Here is a 17,645-nt window from a genome sequence, read left to right on the forward strand (position 1 = left end):
CTCAATATTATACACATAACATGTAATATCATACGAAATAGAAATACAAATATGAATAATTAAGTGGAATACGAGCTCACCGTAGATTATATAATGACCACAAGAATTCTTTTTCTAAGCTATAATTCCTAGACATCCCCTCAGTTGTTTGGTCAACTGAATCAGAAAAAGTATAAGATGAATCACTTAACAGATACTCGGTTTCTTCCATACCTTCTCGAATGGGATATCCTTCCTTCTTTTTAATCCTTTTTAAGCTTTGTAATTTATGTTCCACTTCTTTCATAGTAGGTCTTTCAATCCCCTTCAACTTCAAACAAGTTTCTATCAATTGAATAATTTCCAAAAGCTCTCGTTGAGTTCCTTCTTTCATGACACGATCTTCTACGAGATCAAAAGAATGCTTCTCTCTCATTGCTTGAAGAAAATACATCGATAGGTTTTGCGTGTTCTCATGTTCAATGGAGAAAACAGGTTTCTTTCCGGTCAAAAGCTCCAGAAGAATGACCCCAAAGCTATAAACATCACTTTTCTCCGTCAATTGACTAGTCTGGTAATATTCTGGATCTAAGTATCCAAAGGTGCCTTGGATAGCAGTAATTATATGAGTTTCATCAAGCGGGATAAATCTTGAGGTTCCAAAATCCGATACTTTTGCCATGAAATGATCATCCAAAAGAATATTTGATGACTTAACATCTCTATGTAAAATTGATATTGAAGCAGCTGAGTGTAGATAGGCAAGTGCTCCGGCAATTTCTATAGCGATCCTCAGACGAGCTTCCCATGATAATGCAGAATTACCATATGAAACATGGAGATGGTCTGCAAGGGTTCCGTTGGAGATGAATTCATAGACTAATAAGGGAACTTCTGTTTCTAAACAGCATCCAAAAAGTCTTACGATGTTTCTATGATTAATTTGAGAAAGAATTACAACCTCATTGATGAATTGATCTATCTCACTCTTCTTTACTATTTTGGACTTCTTTACGGCGACTACACGTTGATCTGACAAAATTCCTTTATAAACTGTACCATGTCCTCCGTGGCCGAGTATTCGACTTTCATCAAAATTATTAGTTGCCTTTTCTATCTCTTCTAGAGAAAATATCTTTGTCCTCTCAGCAACGTCATCATTAGAAGAGATTAGCTGTTGTAATAGTAGTCCGTGATTTTGGTGGAAGTGTCTCTCTCTTAGTTTCTTTTGCTTTCTTATCTTCCATTTCCTTCTTAGGATGATAAAACTTATGCTTAAGAGCAATAAGCCACTGCCAAGACTTACACCGATTATGACACCTGCACAATACCACTCAAATTTTAGCTTCACTAGTCTTTCCTTTTTGTTCTCACGCTGCAGATTATGTACTTTAATATTTAATCACCTTTTGATTTATGTCAAACATGGTAATATTCATTTTGCATTTTTGTAAGCAAATAAGTTTCGAGAACTTACCTAACAAAACTGTCTGTTTTTTGTCAGGAGGAAGGCATTCATAGCCACCTATCGTATTTATGCATGTCCCATTGCAATCGTAATTGTTGGGACCGCTGCACTCGTCAATATCTAAGAAACCATAAAAAAAATTAGTAGTATTATATCACATTAACTTCAGAACCCAAATTGCAATATATATTTATAGTGTCAGAAATTTAAAAATGATTATCAGCAAAGGTTTAGTCACATAGTTTATTACAAAATAAAATTTTATGAGGTGCACATTGACAATTTATTTTGTTTAAAAGTATAATATATTAACTAAATATGTGAGGTACAAAAATAACTCAGTAGGTTCAAGCACAAAAGACATGCACATTGACAATTTAGTTTCCATTTCTAGCATCAACATTGATCAAATTAGTTTTGTGATGCACGGTATTCATTCCTAATTAATATTACTTTCTACCGGAGGAAAAAGATTCTGAGCATTTCAAGAGTCCTTTTTTCAAATAGAAGAACTAAGAGTGTCAACTTGACAAGGGTTCGATCGTCCTTAAAATCTCGCGTAGTGGTGTTAATTCTAGTGTGTAAACTTAGTTGACACCATCTTACATGTATTGATTCTAGTATGTTATAGAGACATGCAGTTAAAATAGCTTAAGGCACCGGTATTAGGTGATGTTCGATAAGGATATTTAGGGAATTATGCAAATAACATCTATCATTGTACTTATGAGAAAGAAAGAAAACTTCGGAAGGCTAATGTTTCACGTGTGTTTTGCTTTTCAACATTCTGAGAAGTGGTTCTGTTGTATGTCATAGTGCATGCACAAGAGAGAGAGAGAGAGAGAATTTTGGCTTTTGAGTACCTTTACATCCATCGGCAATGTATGGATTTCCTTGATAACCTTTAGCGCAATTGCAACGATATCCCCAACTATCTTCGTTAGAAGTTTTGGTAATGTCCTCACATACACTGTTTTTGTCGACACATGCGAATGTGTCCTTGTTCTGTCTGGCCTCCTCGCAATGCTGAATCTCAATTACCCAACTAAAGATGGACTGCTGTTCAAGTCGAGCGAAAGGTCCAGTTTCATATGAAAAAAAGTAGCTGTAGTAATAAATGTTAGAACCGAAAGAAATAATGGTTGGTGTTGTGTTCAGTGCGCTGGCTACCAGTTGTCCTTCCTCCAACGAGATATTGTGCACTATGTAATAGCGGTGGAAGAAGAGAGTGGGAGGTTTGGATGTCTCGTTGCATGTAAGAGCAAATGCCTGGCTTCTGTAACAACGCTCTTTTAGCCCGAATGGAAAAGAGACGCTAATACCCCCACATTTTGTTTGACAGCCTTTGTCCGGAGCAAAAGTAGGAGATATTTCTGTTGATATGAACAAACAGGTCAGCAGCAGAAAATTGCCACAAGGTTACCATGTTTTTCTTTTTCTGATTGGTCAAAACGGACTCTATAATTTGATTTATATCTTACAATTTAGTTTCCATTTCTAGCATCTACATTGATCAAATTAGTTTTGTGATGCACGGTATTCATTCCTAATTAATATTACTTTCTACCGGAGGAAAAAGATTCTGAGCATTTCAAGAGTCCTTTTTTCAAATAGAAGAACTAAAAGTGTCAACTTGACAAAGGTGCGATCGTCCTTAAAATCTCGCGTAGTGGTGTTAATTCTAGTGTGTAAACTTAGTTGACACCATCTTACATGTATTGATTCTAGTATGTTATAGAGACATGCAGTTAAAATAGCTTAAGGCACCGGTATTAGGTGATGTTCGATAAGGATATTTAGGGAATTATGCAAATAACATCTATCATTGTACTTATGAGAAAGAAAGAAAACTTCGGAAGGCTAATGTTTCACGTGTGTTTTGCTTTTCAACATTCTGAGAAGTGGTTCTGTTGTATGTCATAGTGCATGCACAAGAGAGAGAGAGAGAGAGAGAGAGAGAGAGAGAGAGAGAGAATTTTGGCTTTTGAGTACCTTTACATCCATCGGCAATGTATGGATTTCCTTGATAACCTTTAGCGCAATTGCAACGATATCCCCAACTATCTTCGTTAGAAGTTTTGGTAATGTCCTCACATACACTGTTTTTGTCGACACATGCGAATGTGTCCTTGTTCTGTCTGGCCTCCTCGCAATGCTGAATCTTAATTACCCAACTAAAGATGGACTGCTGTTCAAGTCGAGCGAAAGGTCCAGTTTCATATGAAAAAAAGTAGCTGTCGTAATAAATGTAAGAATCGAAAGAAATAATGGTTGGTGTTGTGTTCAGTGCGCTGGCTACCAGTTGTCCTTCCTCCAACGAGATATTGTGCACTATGTAATAGCGGTGGAAGAAGAGAGTGGGAGGTTTGGATGTCTCGTTGCATGTAAGAGCAAATGCCTGGCTTCTGTAACAACGCTCTTTTAGCCCGAATGGAAAAGAGACGCTAATACCCCCACATTTTGTTTGACAGCCTTTGTCCGGAGCAAAAGTAGGAGATATTTCTGTTGATATGAACAAACAGGTCAGCAGCAGAAATTGCCACAAGGTTACCATGTTTTTCTTTTTCGGATTGGTCAAAACGGACTCTATAATTTGATTTATATCTTACAAGTCAGCATCTACCGATACGAAGTGAACCATATGTTTAAAGATGCAGAATTGTAAGCCAAGTATTGAAAACGAGTGAGTAGCGATCATGAGAGCTCGAAGCTGCAGGATTGTAGCCATGACAACCATGCCATTTTCTTGTGTTCCTGTGGCTCAGGAGGTGGAGATGGCAAAGGCAAATGGCCAGGGTGTGAAGGTTATAACAGCTACACTGCCAACAAAACCAGATCCAATATATGTCGTACCATTTAAATATCTAATGAGCATGGGGTTCAAGCAATTATATGAAGTAGACTCTATTGTTTGACTGATAATAAACCATAACGGAGAAAATTAGCATGTCTGTAATAATATCCATAGCTTGCTGCAGGTCATGCTTATCTAAAGGAATTCACACAAGGAGAGATTAGGAGGAATATTACCTTGACAGCCATCGGGTAGGTATGGATTGCCTTGATAATTAAGAGAACATCGACAAAAGTACCCAAAATTATAATTCGTGTAGGCATTATTAAGGACGTCGTAGCAGTCACTATTGGGATTGATGCAAGCGTAGTTTGTCATATTCTTAGCCTCTTCACAGGTAGGATGGTCTTTGATGTACCAAGATAGGGCGACCTCCGCTTTTTTGCTTTTTCCCTTCCTTATTTCTGTGAGATCATCATCAGTAATATTGCTTGCATCATAAAGGAATATTTTGATGCTGGAGCTATTGACAAAATGAAACTCAGTCTGGTTGAGTCGAGTTAATTGAATCCCCAAAGAAGTCCTGTTCCAATTATAGAGATCAATTGTGCAATACCTGTTGCCATTGGGAGTGCATATAGTTGCGCAAGTATCAAAAGTATCATTAGTAACGGGATCCAGTAGAGAGGCTATGGCGTTGCAACCAGACACTAGCAATGTATTATCTGTAAAATCAGAATAGGTGTTACGTATTTTCTGTTCTGATGATGTGAAAGAGTAAGGCCAACCCTGAAGGTCAATTAACGGAACATTAATGAACTTCTCATCCAAATCCATGGTGACAATGGGTGTCTTGACGCGCACAGTCCCAATATCCAAATCGATTCTAGTGACCTCGAGTTTTCCATCACCCAAGAAGAGCCTTGGAGGTTGGTCGGTATTTTTCTTGCAAGTAAGATTAAAGCCCCGACGATAACAACCTTTGTCTATCCCGAAAGGGTACTCAAAATTGATATTGCCACATCTTTTTGTGCAATTGGAAGGTAAAGTGAAATTTTCCTTTGTCGATGCGCTTTCTACATTTGTTGAACCCATTGAACTCAATGTCAGAAGCAGCAGCAACAGCTCCACCCACCCCATCCTCTCTCTCTCTCTCTGAGACTAAACTTTCCCTCTTCCAGCTGCCTCAGTCCTGTTCGATAAAGCGGGATTTCTGCAGGTCAGAGAGTAACTTGAATCGGCGACATGGGCAATACATAAAACACTCTACGGTAATACCATAAACACAGCCACAGGAGAAGCTACGTATGATAATTAACAGTAGCAAAATTCCCAAGCATGATACTACTGAGGTTGTCTGCATATTTCTAGATATAGCCCAAGATATGGAGGATCTCTAGCATAAGAAGAGAATTCGTTTGATCATATGCATCCGTTTTGCATCGATGTAATTAAGGAAAACCAAGAAGCGCAGCAAAGAAATTAAATGTCAAGCTTGCGAAGAAGACCGGAGTTGGGAGAGCAAATTCCACTCACCTTCGCGTCTCTGGTTGTTGCTCTATCTTGAAGGGCACCTGCAATAGGGAGTTAGGTCGTCGATATAGATGATGTGCTCGAAACAATTGCTGGAGTTATAATTAACCACACTTGCAGATGGAGATGGCAAGCCAATCAACAAAGTTGACTAGACTTGTAGTGTGTACTGCTTACCTCTTTGAACTCGTCAGAGCTGTTCCATCGGCCACCAATTATCATGCAATACATCTTTTTTTCTCCAAACGACTAAGTATTGGAATCATTGCCACTTCCAAAGGCTTGGGAAATCTAATTCCATTGTCCATCGTACAAAAACAATATCCGGGTCAATCTCGATGCTACGGTGAAAAGGAAAATAAAATGAACAGCCCAATACTGCATGCAAATATGTCTACTTCGAATTATATATATGGTTGCTGAATAGCTATACTGACTAAGTGTTGCGTAATTTACTAGTGTCTATTATGACCATTATGGAATTGTTAATCACGCATAAACAACTGACTTTAGAAGGCTTCTGGGTATCGACCTGAGCTTGTGCTTGACTCATAAAGTCAACAACACCTTTATAAGCCATAAATTTGGTTCAATGTGAAGCCAGTCTTCCTTCGTTGGTGGCTCGGCAGAAGTATCGTTGTAAAACCGGCATTGTCGTGGTCATATGGCCTCACCTTTTACATTACGTGACTGAGACAAATGAAGTTTGATGAATCGCGCTTGCATATCTTTCAACGATAAAGTCAATACAAGCCATCATCGAGTCCGATAGCTTGATTGGGATAGATTGAGAAAAACCCACCTGGAAATTAAACCATTCACACTGTGTTGCTCACCTGATAAGATGTCTGATGACATCCAATTTCTGCCTCGTATGATCTTGCAAAAGAACAATCGGTTCTTTACTCGGTTTCAAGTTTGCCTTCGGATTCACATCCAACAGGCATTTGTGAATTCCAGGAAAAGAGAACAGAATTAGGTACAACGTGCAACAGCACCTACAATGGAATGCGAATAAATTGGTGGAACGAGAATGGAGCATGATTTCATGATGACAGGGTGAGAATCAATTCAAGTTATCATGACACCTGCTTCACAACCATTCCCTCTTTAGAGTTTGTATATGGTGGTAATATATATAAGGATAAAAAAAAGGAGAAAAGTCTCCATTCTTGGAAATATTATAATTGATTTCTTAATTTTATCTGACATGCCAGTTCAAACAGGAGAAAGATTAATGCCATGAGTATCACATCTCCAAAACGACAATGGACCTTGACTTCCAAGTCTTTACACTAAGTCCTATGGTAGAATATATTGTGATGCTAACTTGTGTTATCTGTCCTCCCTTGAAAAAAAAATCCTTGTGTTCGTGGAAATTTCAAATAGGAGGCAAAACATGCATTTTGACTTAAAAACTTGACTTGAGCCCTAAAATAAATAGAACTAACCAATATTTAGATTAATAATTTGCAAGCACAACGCCTCAGATAATTTAGGAAAACAATTTAAATCAATATTAGAGTAAAATAATAAAACCACATAAATAAAATTAGAATTTAAAAAAAAAATTTTTCTGAAGACCAAACCCTTCTTGTTTGAGTAATATATAACCAACACTTCAAAGGTTAAAATGGGAATGAAGGGGAATAAAAATATAAATGTTGTCTTCCGAGTATTTGATTCAGAGCAATAATTAGAACTACATTACTGAACAGATATGACTAGAATTGTAGAGTGTATTGCAATCTATTTGGACTCGTAGAAGCTGTTCCATCGTTATGATACGTTTCTCCATGCTGAAAAATTGAGTCCCTAACAACATATCACGGTTTAACGTTTCGATAAAAGTATATAATAGAAATAATGGAGTTGACACCTGTACCAATTCACGTAATCAGTTTATAATATTTGTGTATCATGTCATTCTGATTACTCCCACATCATTTGTTGTCTTAGATTTAGCTAGTTTGCGAAATATAACTTCTTTTAGGACATATACGTGGCTTTTGGATTCCATAAATGTGGTATATCCTTCACAACTAGTAACAAAATTGGTTTTTGACTCATATACTAGTAGTCAAACAAGTATCATTTCAAAGTACTAATCGGATAGTGCAGTATGGTATGGTAAAATTTATTATTGGCTTGTTAAGTAAAATTTATTGAAGTTAGTTAATTGTAGATTATAGTCATGCTTTCACATTTTTCTAGCATTAGCCTACGCTTATAGTCGTCTAAAGCATCCATATAAAAGTGAGATATCATATTTGGATCCTTTCATCGGGTTGCTATTATCTTCTCGTTCTTTCTTAAAGGCTTTCATGTTAACTCGTTCTTTCTTCTATTTTCCTGTTGCAGTGAGATTTATTCTTCGGATTTGAATAGAGAACAACTAGTCAAGCCATCAGTAGGACAATATAGCATGACTATAATGTAAAAACTTATATTATTTAGTTTATGGGCCAATATTGATAGCAGGATTAATCCTGAACTAGTCATTTCTTAATTTATTTTAGATATGAAATTACTTTCTAATAAAAGCCCATAATTAGTAAAAAAAATTGGGATTTAACTCATCCACTAATAGCCAACAATGATCATTTCAGTAGTGCTGTTTCGTATCATTGAAGTTATTATGGCTTGCCAAGAAATATCTTTATCTTTGAAGCTAAATGTAGGATTTTCTATCGGAGTATTATTATCTCTTCATTCGAAGAGAAACTGTCCTTAGAGATATTATGTTTGAATTTTTCATTGGGTTGCTTGAGGAATCTGACAAGGTTGATACGAAGACTAGGCATTTTGTGGCACGAGAGTTCAGTATATATATATATATTATTTATTTTTAATTTACCCAAGCTAATATATGCCTCTTATAATTTAATCCTTTAATTTTTTTGTTTTTTTATCCCTTAATCTTTTATCATGTGCGATTGTCATGAATTGACCTAATAAATAACTAATTTATTAACTTATTTATATTTGAACTATTAACTCAAGGTACTTAAGCATAATTTAACAGTAATATATCTATCACATAATTTTTTACACCTTCCTATTAACTGATACTGTCTTTGTATTAAAGTTTACATTCATTTAGATTCATAGGCTTAAGAAATCTAACTTCGCTTACTTTCATACAAAAAACTATGTATGAGATAATCTCAATGCTATGGTTAAAAAGAAAATAATGAATGAATAACTCATTATTGTTATGAATGGATTGCTAGTTATAGTTATATGTATGAGTGTAACGATTAAACTGTGTCAACGCATGATATATGAAGATGAAAATCATCAAATTAGAAACTAAAGTAGTGCTAAAGTACTCAATTAAAAATAATAGTGTCGAGTATTTAAAACAAGGCTAGATAATAGAAATTATGGTTGGCTCCTCTAAACATCATTTTCCACGATAGGATAATCACAGAGTTTTGAAATAATTCGTTTGACATAGAAAATAATATATTAAAATAGATCCTGAAGACTTGGCCCTTTCTTGACAACCTCTTTGAACTTGAAAGAAAAGGAAAGAGCACGATTTTAAATTGATATGTATGGCTTAGAAATTCCAATTGATGTTGACGTAGTATTTCAACTACTCGAATCTTAGAAAGTCAACAAGGCAGTCAGTTTAAGCATGCCTCATTAGATCATTTGTCGTCAATGCAGCAGCACGAGTCTATCTAGCGTGAACATCTCGTTCACGCAACCGAAGGTGTGGCCCTTGCGAATCCACCTATTTGCATTCGTCCCACAGGAGCTCGTGCTTGAATCATGTAGTCCAACACTAAGCTTCAGCTTTTGATAGAAGAGATAGAGACTCACCTTTCGTTCTACAAGTGACCTTGTCCTGCTACTTGCGTTGCATCATGTAGACAAATCGATCACCGTGGTGTCACGGACTTAGCTGGTTTTGCCTAAGTCGTGCGGTACCCTTGCGTGTCCATCCGCAAAGGTCAGCCTCCCCGAAGCCTCCAATTGTCCCTTAGGACCACCAAAAGAGAGAACGGGTTAAAGAGAACGCCTCAATCGGGATCCACAAGCAAACATCTCCGAAAAACACTTCATAGACAATGCAAATTACAAACAGACTTGACAAGCTCTGAACAGTGGCACAACAAAGGGTAAAATGGTCCATTACAGACCGAGAATCTCTCGCACGTGTCCACATGACACAACCTTTATTTACAAGCCTAAAGAGACCACCAACCCAACTAAAATGGGACTATTAAGCCTTCGACCGCCCCTCTATATTCTGTACAAGGCATAACATGCCAAAATACACGAACGTACATGAGCATTACATCAAACATCTTGTTTAGAAGTTTGTCCGTGACAGTGGGTCACCTTATGTGAAATGAGAATAAAAAGATCAATGGACTGACTTCCACCGAGTCTTTGCATCGCTCCCCGATGTGGTACGTATTGATAAAACAAATGTATAATGTGCATGAGATATAGTACATACAAAGGCTATACTGAACGAAAATTGACTTATATACACTCGTAACGTGAACTTCATGTTGGTTGGAGCTTGTTCTGGTTCAATTCGAAATCAAATTAGATTAAAATTAGAATTGAATCGATTCATGATTTGATTTTGATTCCTGAATTTATAAGATCAAAACTGGCGGCTTGGATTCTAAACCGACAGTTCTAAGTATAAGTCGTTTAAATACTTTTATAAATAACTATATATTGTATATAGTACAACGACTAAAATATTAAATTTAAATCAAAGAAGGTGGGCTTGAGTCTTGAGAGATGCTTTATGTTTGATTAAGGAATTTTTAAAGAGGTGTTTTTTTAAATTTAAATTTTTAAAATTTTATTTCTTTATATCAGCCTTACTTATTATAGTTATACATCTATTTTTAAAATTTTAGAAATAAAATTATGTTTTTTTTTCATATTTTAAATTATTTTTAATTAGAAAGTAATGGTTCGAACATTCCCTTTCTTGGTTTTGAGAAACTGAAACCAATAATTCTAAAACCGTGATCTGATTATTGTGTGTGAATATATATTGAAGCTAAGCTTTTTTAAATTGACAAAGTTGGAATCCATATTAAAACTTTCTATTATAGAAGTTGGTCCAATATAGTTTTCTTGGAATAGAATCTCCTTTTTTCTCTTCATGATTTTGAAATCAATATGGTAAATTGATGACATTACAGTCAACAATAACATGATAATTCTAACTAATTAATAATGTGCGATAAATATTTAACTCGTTTCCTCGTAAAGAAAAGAACAGGAAATCGAATTGATAAAAGCAAATTATCTTATTTCCTTCTTTTCCTCGAGTCTAATCAATGATCATATGTCGATGATGCGAAATCCTCGTGTTTCGTTGAGAGCGAATAAAATAGAGCAAAGACACAACGTGCATATGCAACTACACAAGTACATCCAATGAGACTTATTGATGGGTGTGTACAAAAGTTATCTCAGAAAGCACATGTTTTCCATTAGTTCTTCCTATTTTGATGTTAAAGTATATTGGTCATCATAAAAATGCTACTCCTTTGGCGTGGACCAGAAAAGAGCAACCAGCACCAATAAGTGTCGTATCATTGGTTATTGTCATTCTTATATATATGAAACTAGTATTTAACTACTAGAATAAGCTTTGCATAAGTATCATTATCATAACTGTTATTAACACAACAAATGAAAACAAGATAAGATTAATACACATACGAGCGTGATACAAGCATACTAGTGCCATATCAATCTTATTTGGGATTCTTTAGAATGAAAATTTGTAACTGACTATATGATGGACGCATAAGATGCATTAGGTTATGTTGCCAATACACATAAATGTAAATACTACTACAATACACACTTATCATGAGTTATAATATGACTACATGAACCTTTTTTTTTAAGCTATAATTCTTGAATGTCCCTTCGATTGCTTGATCAATCGAATCAGAGAAAGTATAAGATGAATCGCTTAACAGTTGAATAACTTTCATAAGCTTTTGTTTAGTCCCCTCTTTCATAACACAATCTTCCATGAGATCAAAATAATGCTTCTCTTTCGGTGCTTCGAGAAAATACATTGATAGGTTTGGTTTATTCTTATGTTCAATATAGAAAATATGTTTCTTTCCTATTAAAAGCTATAGAAGAATGACTCGAAAGCTACAAACATTGCTCTTCTCTATCAATTGACTTGTTCAATAATGCTCTGGATTCAAGTATCCAAATGTACCTTGAACACCGATAACTATATGAGTTTGATCAAGTAGAATAAATCTTGAAGCTCCAAAATATGATACTTTTGCTATGAAGTGATCATCCAAAAGAATATTCGATAGCTTAATATCTCTGTGTAAAATAGATATCGAAGCAACTGAATGCAAATAAGCAAGTACTCCTATGGTTTCTGCAGCGATCCTCAAACGAGCTTCCCATGACAATGCAGAACTATCATCTAAAGTATGGAGATTGTCCAAAAAAAGCTTCATTTTAGATAAATTCATAGATCAATAAGGGCATTTCGATCTTCAAACAGCATCCAAAAAGCTTTACCATGTTTCTATGATTAATTTGAGAAAGAATTACAACCTCATTGACAAATTGATCTATCTCGCTCTTTTTCATAATTTTTGACTTTTTTTATGGTAACTCCGACAGAATCCCTATATAAGCTATTCTGTATCCTCTACGACCGAGTACTCAAGTTTCATTAAAATTATTGATTGCCTCTTCTATCTCTTCCAGAGGAAATATCTTTGTTCTCTCAGCAACACTTTCACGGGAAGAGATTAGTTGTTGTAGCAGGAAATCATGATTCTGACGGAAGTGGAAAGATAGGTTCTATTTATTTTTGAGGCTACAAAATCTGATACTTCTGTGATGAAATGATCACCCAAAAGCATGCTCGACGACTTAATATCTCTTTGTAAAATAGATATGAAAATAACTAAGGTGCAAATAGGCAAGTGCTGTATAAGTGATGTTGTCAAGTAAAAGTAAGAAGCGCATCAAAGAAATTGAATGTCAAACTTGTGAAGAAGACAGGAGCAATGGGAGAGCAAATTCCACTCACCTTCGCGTCTGTGTTTGTTGCTCTGGCTTGAAGAACGCATAACTCGGATGGTACAGCGGTCAACAAAGTTGATTTGATTTGTCCTATGTACACTCGTAACATGAACTTCATGTTGGTCGGAGCTTGTCTGGGTTCTATTCGAATCGAAATATTATAATTATTATTGAATCGAAATCGAATTTAGGTGGTTCGATTTTGATTTCTGATTTTGGAAAATTAAGATCGATGATTTGGGTTCCAAATAAACTATTTCGATTTCAAACCGTTTAAATATTTTTAAAAATAATTATATATTATATATAGTACAATGGCAAAAATATTAAATTTAAATCAATGTATATGAGTTTCAGAACGACTTTACGTTTGATTAAAGATTTTCATTGAAAAGAGTTATTTCGTTGGATTAAAAATTTTATAATTTTTTTTTTTAAAACAGCCTTGCCTATTATAATTATACATATATTTTTTAAATTTTAGAAAGGAAATTATTATTTTTATATTTTAAATTATTTTTAATTAAAAAATTTGAGGTTAGAATCGGAACCAAAACTGTCCGAATCAGAACCAAAACCGATGGTTCTGATTTCTAATTTCGAGAAATCAAAACCGATGATTCCGGAATCACGAATCGATCTGGTCAGAGCTGTCCCATTGTGTGTGAATATATATTGATGCTTGGCTTCCTTAAATTGGCAAAGTTGGCATCCACTATTAAAACTTTCTATTATAGAAGTTGGTCCGTTGCAATTTTTCGTGGAACAGAGTCTCCTTCGTGATTTTGACCTCGATATGGGAAATTGGTGCCATTACAGTTAACAATAACATGACAATTTTAACTAATTAACTAATTGACAATTTTAACTAATTTTAGCATGACTAATATTTAACTCAGTGAAGAAAAGAATAGGATATCGAACTAATAAAAGCAACGGTCCTATTTCTTTGCTTTTTTCGAGTCTAATCAATGCCACTGTGTCTATCCGTTTTTGTCTCATATGTCAATGATATAAAATCCTCGTGTATCGTTAAGAGTCGAATAAAACAGAGCAAAGACACAATACGTATTTCAAGCAATACAGGTTCTGTTTATTCTCATGTTCAATGGAGAAAATAGGTTTCTTTCCTGTTAAAAGCTCCAGAAGAATGACCCCAAAGCTATAAAACATCGCACTTCTCTGTCAATTGACTTGTTTGATAATACTCTAGATCCCAAGTATCCAAAGGTCCCTTGAATACCGGTGACTATATGAGTTTGATCAAGTGGAATAAATTTTGAAGCTCCAAAATCTGATAATTTTGCTGTGAAATGATCATCCAAGAGAATATTCGATGACTTAACATCTTTGTGTAAAATAGATATTGAAGCAGCCGAGTGCAAATAAGCAAGTGCTCCTGTAGTTTCTACAGCGATCCTCAGACGAGCTTCCCATGACAACGCAGAACTACGATTTGAAGTATGGAGATGGTCCGAAAGAGCTCCATTTGAGATAAATTCATATATCAATAAGGGCACTTCGGTCTCCAAGCAGCAACTAAAAATCTGTACGATTAATTTGAGAAAGAATTAATCTATCTCGCTCTTCTTCACAATTTTGGACTTTTTTATGATGACTACACGTTGATCCGACAGAATCCCTTTGTATACTGTATCATGTCCTCCATGACCGAGCACTCAAGTTTCGTCAAAATTATTGATCGCCTTTTCTATCTCATCCGGAGGAAATATCTTTGTTCTCTCATCAAGAGATGAGTTGTTGCAGCAGTAAACCATGATTCTAGCGAAAGTGTTTTTCTATTATTCTCTTTTGTTTTATTTTCTTCCGTTTCCTCCTTAGAACGATCAAACTTGTACTAAAGAGCAATAGGCCCACGCCAGTACTTAGTTTAATTTTAAAAAAATTACAATGAAATATGGATAAAATTAAAAACTAGTTCTTAGTACAATGATATACATGATTGTAGCCATCAATATTACTATGATTTTTATTATAATATTTTAGCTAGACTTATACTTATAATCCTTAGTTATATTTATGCTCATCTATGATCTATGAAAAGTAAATGGTTATCTTTGCACTACAATGATTTATGTGACATTAGTTATATTTATATTTATATTATAAATATATATTTAATTTTAAAAAGTATTATTAGGATGACATGATTTGAAATATATATGAAACAAACATTTCTGTAAACTGTATAAGCATGATGTGAGTATTTTATATTAATAACTCATGATTTTCAAGTGTATGTAACGTTTAAGTATTTGTGTAAGCATAAGGAAAGTATTTGAAATATATATATATATATATATATATATATATATATATATATATATTAAAAATATTTTTTGAATGCATAAAAAATTTACATATTTTAAAAGAAAGCAATCATCAATGATAAGTTTTACTTAACAAGTGAGTCTGTTTTTTTCTTGACAGGTAATGTTAGTCTTCGGTTTTTTTATATTTTTTGGACAATGTCTCAATCAAACAATCAACATTACGGACTTTTGACCAAGTTTGTGATTTTTGACGTGTTATCTATCTACTTAAACAGTGCATGTCGTCTGTCTTGATCTGCTCACTGGATTCTTCCACAAGATAGATCTGGTTGCCACAATCATTGATTTGATATGGTTGGATGACTCCGACTCTTCGTCGGTGTCTCTTGTGCTAATATGTGTATTCACATCCAAAATTCGATGCTTTCTAATGAGCTAAATATGATTTTAAAAGAGGGATTATGCAGGTAAAATCTTACGATCTTAATTTCATATTAGTTTTGGAAATATTGGTATGAGTGAGATAACGAAAGATGAAGAGTTTACATAAAATCATCAAATTATACACGCTACATTTAGCTCATCGAATATCACTTATTTAATGGTATTTAAGAAGCTACATATAGCATCATAACAAGATCATTTTGGTCTCAGAAGCAACTCGGCCAATTCCACACTCATTATTATGTGGAACAGGAAGAATCAACAACCACGACTATTCCTGCACGACAATTAAATCAACGTCACAGTCAAAGCACGTATCACAATTTTGACCAACATGTAACTTGGAATAGAAGCAATTTCTTCTCCAAATTGTGTGTATGTGTGTATATAGCTGGTACGAGCCATGTGGGGAATCACAACCTTAAGCTCGTTGCCGATGGCGAAGAAGACGACCACCTTCCTCCTCCTCAACTTGTTCTTGGCTGCTCTCTCCACGCTAACGACAGCTGCAGTTTCACCTGCGGTCTTTGTGTTCGGAGACTCCACCGTGGACGTCGGGAACAACAACTTCTTGCCCAGCGATGCACCGAAGGTCAACTTCCCTCCCTGGGGAATCGATTTCCCTGGAAGAACTCCCACCGGGAGGTTCAGCAATGGCTTCATTTACTCCGATTATATCGGTATGCATTACTTCAGTTCTAATGTCGACGCTGCAGTGTTTTCCTCCTCTTATTCTAACTTGTTTGCTTCGCGCTGCTTAAAGCCAAAGCAATAGGCTTAGCGATGAGCCCGCCGCCTTTCCTTTCTCTTTCCAATAGCAATCAGATGCTGAGAGGAGTAAACTTCGCATCTGGCGGGGCAGGGATTCTCTATTCCTCAGTTAAGTCTTCAGTGATGAGATTGATACGGTGTCGTGGACTACTGTCAGTGACTAATTTTGATGACCTGATGGTGGCAGGACACAGATGTGATCGCCATGGCGACACAGATTGAAGACTTCGAGCAAGTTGCGGCGAACCTCACGGAAATATTAGGGAAGAAGTCTGCTGCTGTCTTCCTGGAGAAGTCTCTCTTTTACTTGAGCGTCGGGAGCAATGACGTCTTCACGCTGTATTCTCTTCTCAATCCTGGGAACAGCACTCAGAAGGATGAAGCCGTCGTTCCTGTAATCAGCAAGTTCAAGCATCAATTAGAGGTATCCTCTCTCTCTCTGTCTCTCTCTGTTATTTATCCTATATGTTATAAGAAAGTAGAGAGGTCTCAAGACGACTAGTTTTTTTCTGAGGAAAACACTAAATTGCAAGTCATCAACTTCCTTTTGCAACATTAAGATCATAAAAGGCTGACTGAAGTTAAAATTATGGTAGAGGCTATATGATCTTGGAGCACGAAAGTTTGCAGTCCTGGGAACTGGATTGCTTGGGTGTATTCCAATCTTCAGAGTAGCGGTTCCTTCATATGGGTGCTATGAGGATCTAAATGATTTTTCTCTACGCTTCAAGACTGCTACAAAGGCCATCCTGGAGGAGCTCAGCATGTCATTGAAGGGATTCCAGTACTCGTTTGGAGATTCATATGAAATGGTCACTAAAATCTTCTCTCATCCCCAAGAATTTGGTGAGCACATTGGACAAAATCGACACTTGAACCAGTTATCTTTCTCTGCAAGCAATTGACCTGGTGATGCTGCTGTGCCATCTGCAGGGTTTACGGAGCTCAAAGCTGCGTGCTGTGGAGGTGGGAGATTGAACGCGGAGTCTGATTGCCTGCGGAACTCCACATACTGCAGCAACCGTGACCAATACGCCTTCTGGGACTTGGGTCATCCCTCCCAGGCTTTGTCCAAAACGATCGCCCAGCTGTCACTTTACGGGCCGCCATTGTTCGCCAACCCCGTCAACATTCATCACCTGGTGAAGAGTTAGAACCACTGGAGTGGAGTGTTTTCTGCAGCATCTTTGAACAACTTGGTCTGAGAATAAACTCGCCTTCTTCTTCTTTTGTGTGACGCACTTGTAATGAGGAGGGAAGGTGTTTGATGAATAAGATCTTTATGGCGGTTCTTCTTCTA

General features: G+C 36.0%; 2 protein-coding genes across 2 annotated transcripts; one reads left to right on the forward strand and one right to left on the reverse strand.

Annotated features, from left to right (window-relative positions):
- Nucleotides 1–5,861, reverse strand: LOC108952186 (wall-associated receptor kinase 1-like). The gene is made up of 6 exons (XM_065094441.1): nt 5,778–5,861; nt 4,478–5,454; nt 3,440–3,949; nt 2,311–2,820; nt 1,457–1,567; nt 1–1,299 (listed from the first exon to the last, which is right to left on the reverse strand). Exons 2-6 carry the CDS (start codon nt 5,379–5,381, stop codon nt 77–79), a joined length of 3,258 nt encoding a protein of 1,085 aa, XP_064950513.1. The 5' UTR covers nt 5,382–5,454; nt 5,778–5,861; the 3' UTR covers nt 1–76.
- A 10,095-nt stretch (nt 5,862–15,956) lies between these two features.
- LOC135604796 (GDSL esterase/lipase At5g55050-like) lies at nt 15,957–17,645 on the forward strand. The gene is made up of 5 exons (XM_065094448.1): nt 15,957–16,254; nt 16,338–16,453; nt 16,533–16,769; nt 16,942–17,191; nt 17,279–17,645. Exons 1-5 carry the CDS (start codon nt 15,978–15,980, stop codon nt 17,497–17,499), a joined length of 1,101 nt encoding a protein of 366 aa, XP_064950520.1. The 5' UTR covers nt 15,957–15,977; the 3' UTR covers nt 17,500–17,645.

Source organism: Musa acuminata, chromosome BXJ1-2 (genome assembly GCF_036884655.1).
Source record: "Musa acuminata AAA Group cultivar baxijiao chromosome BXJ1-2, Cavendish_Baxijiao_AAA, whole genome shotgun sequence".
Classification (NCBI taxonomy): domain Eukaryota; kingdom Viridiplantae; phylum Streptophyta; class Magnoliopsida; order Zingiberales; family Musaceae; genus Musa; species Musa acuminata.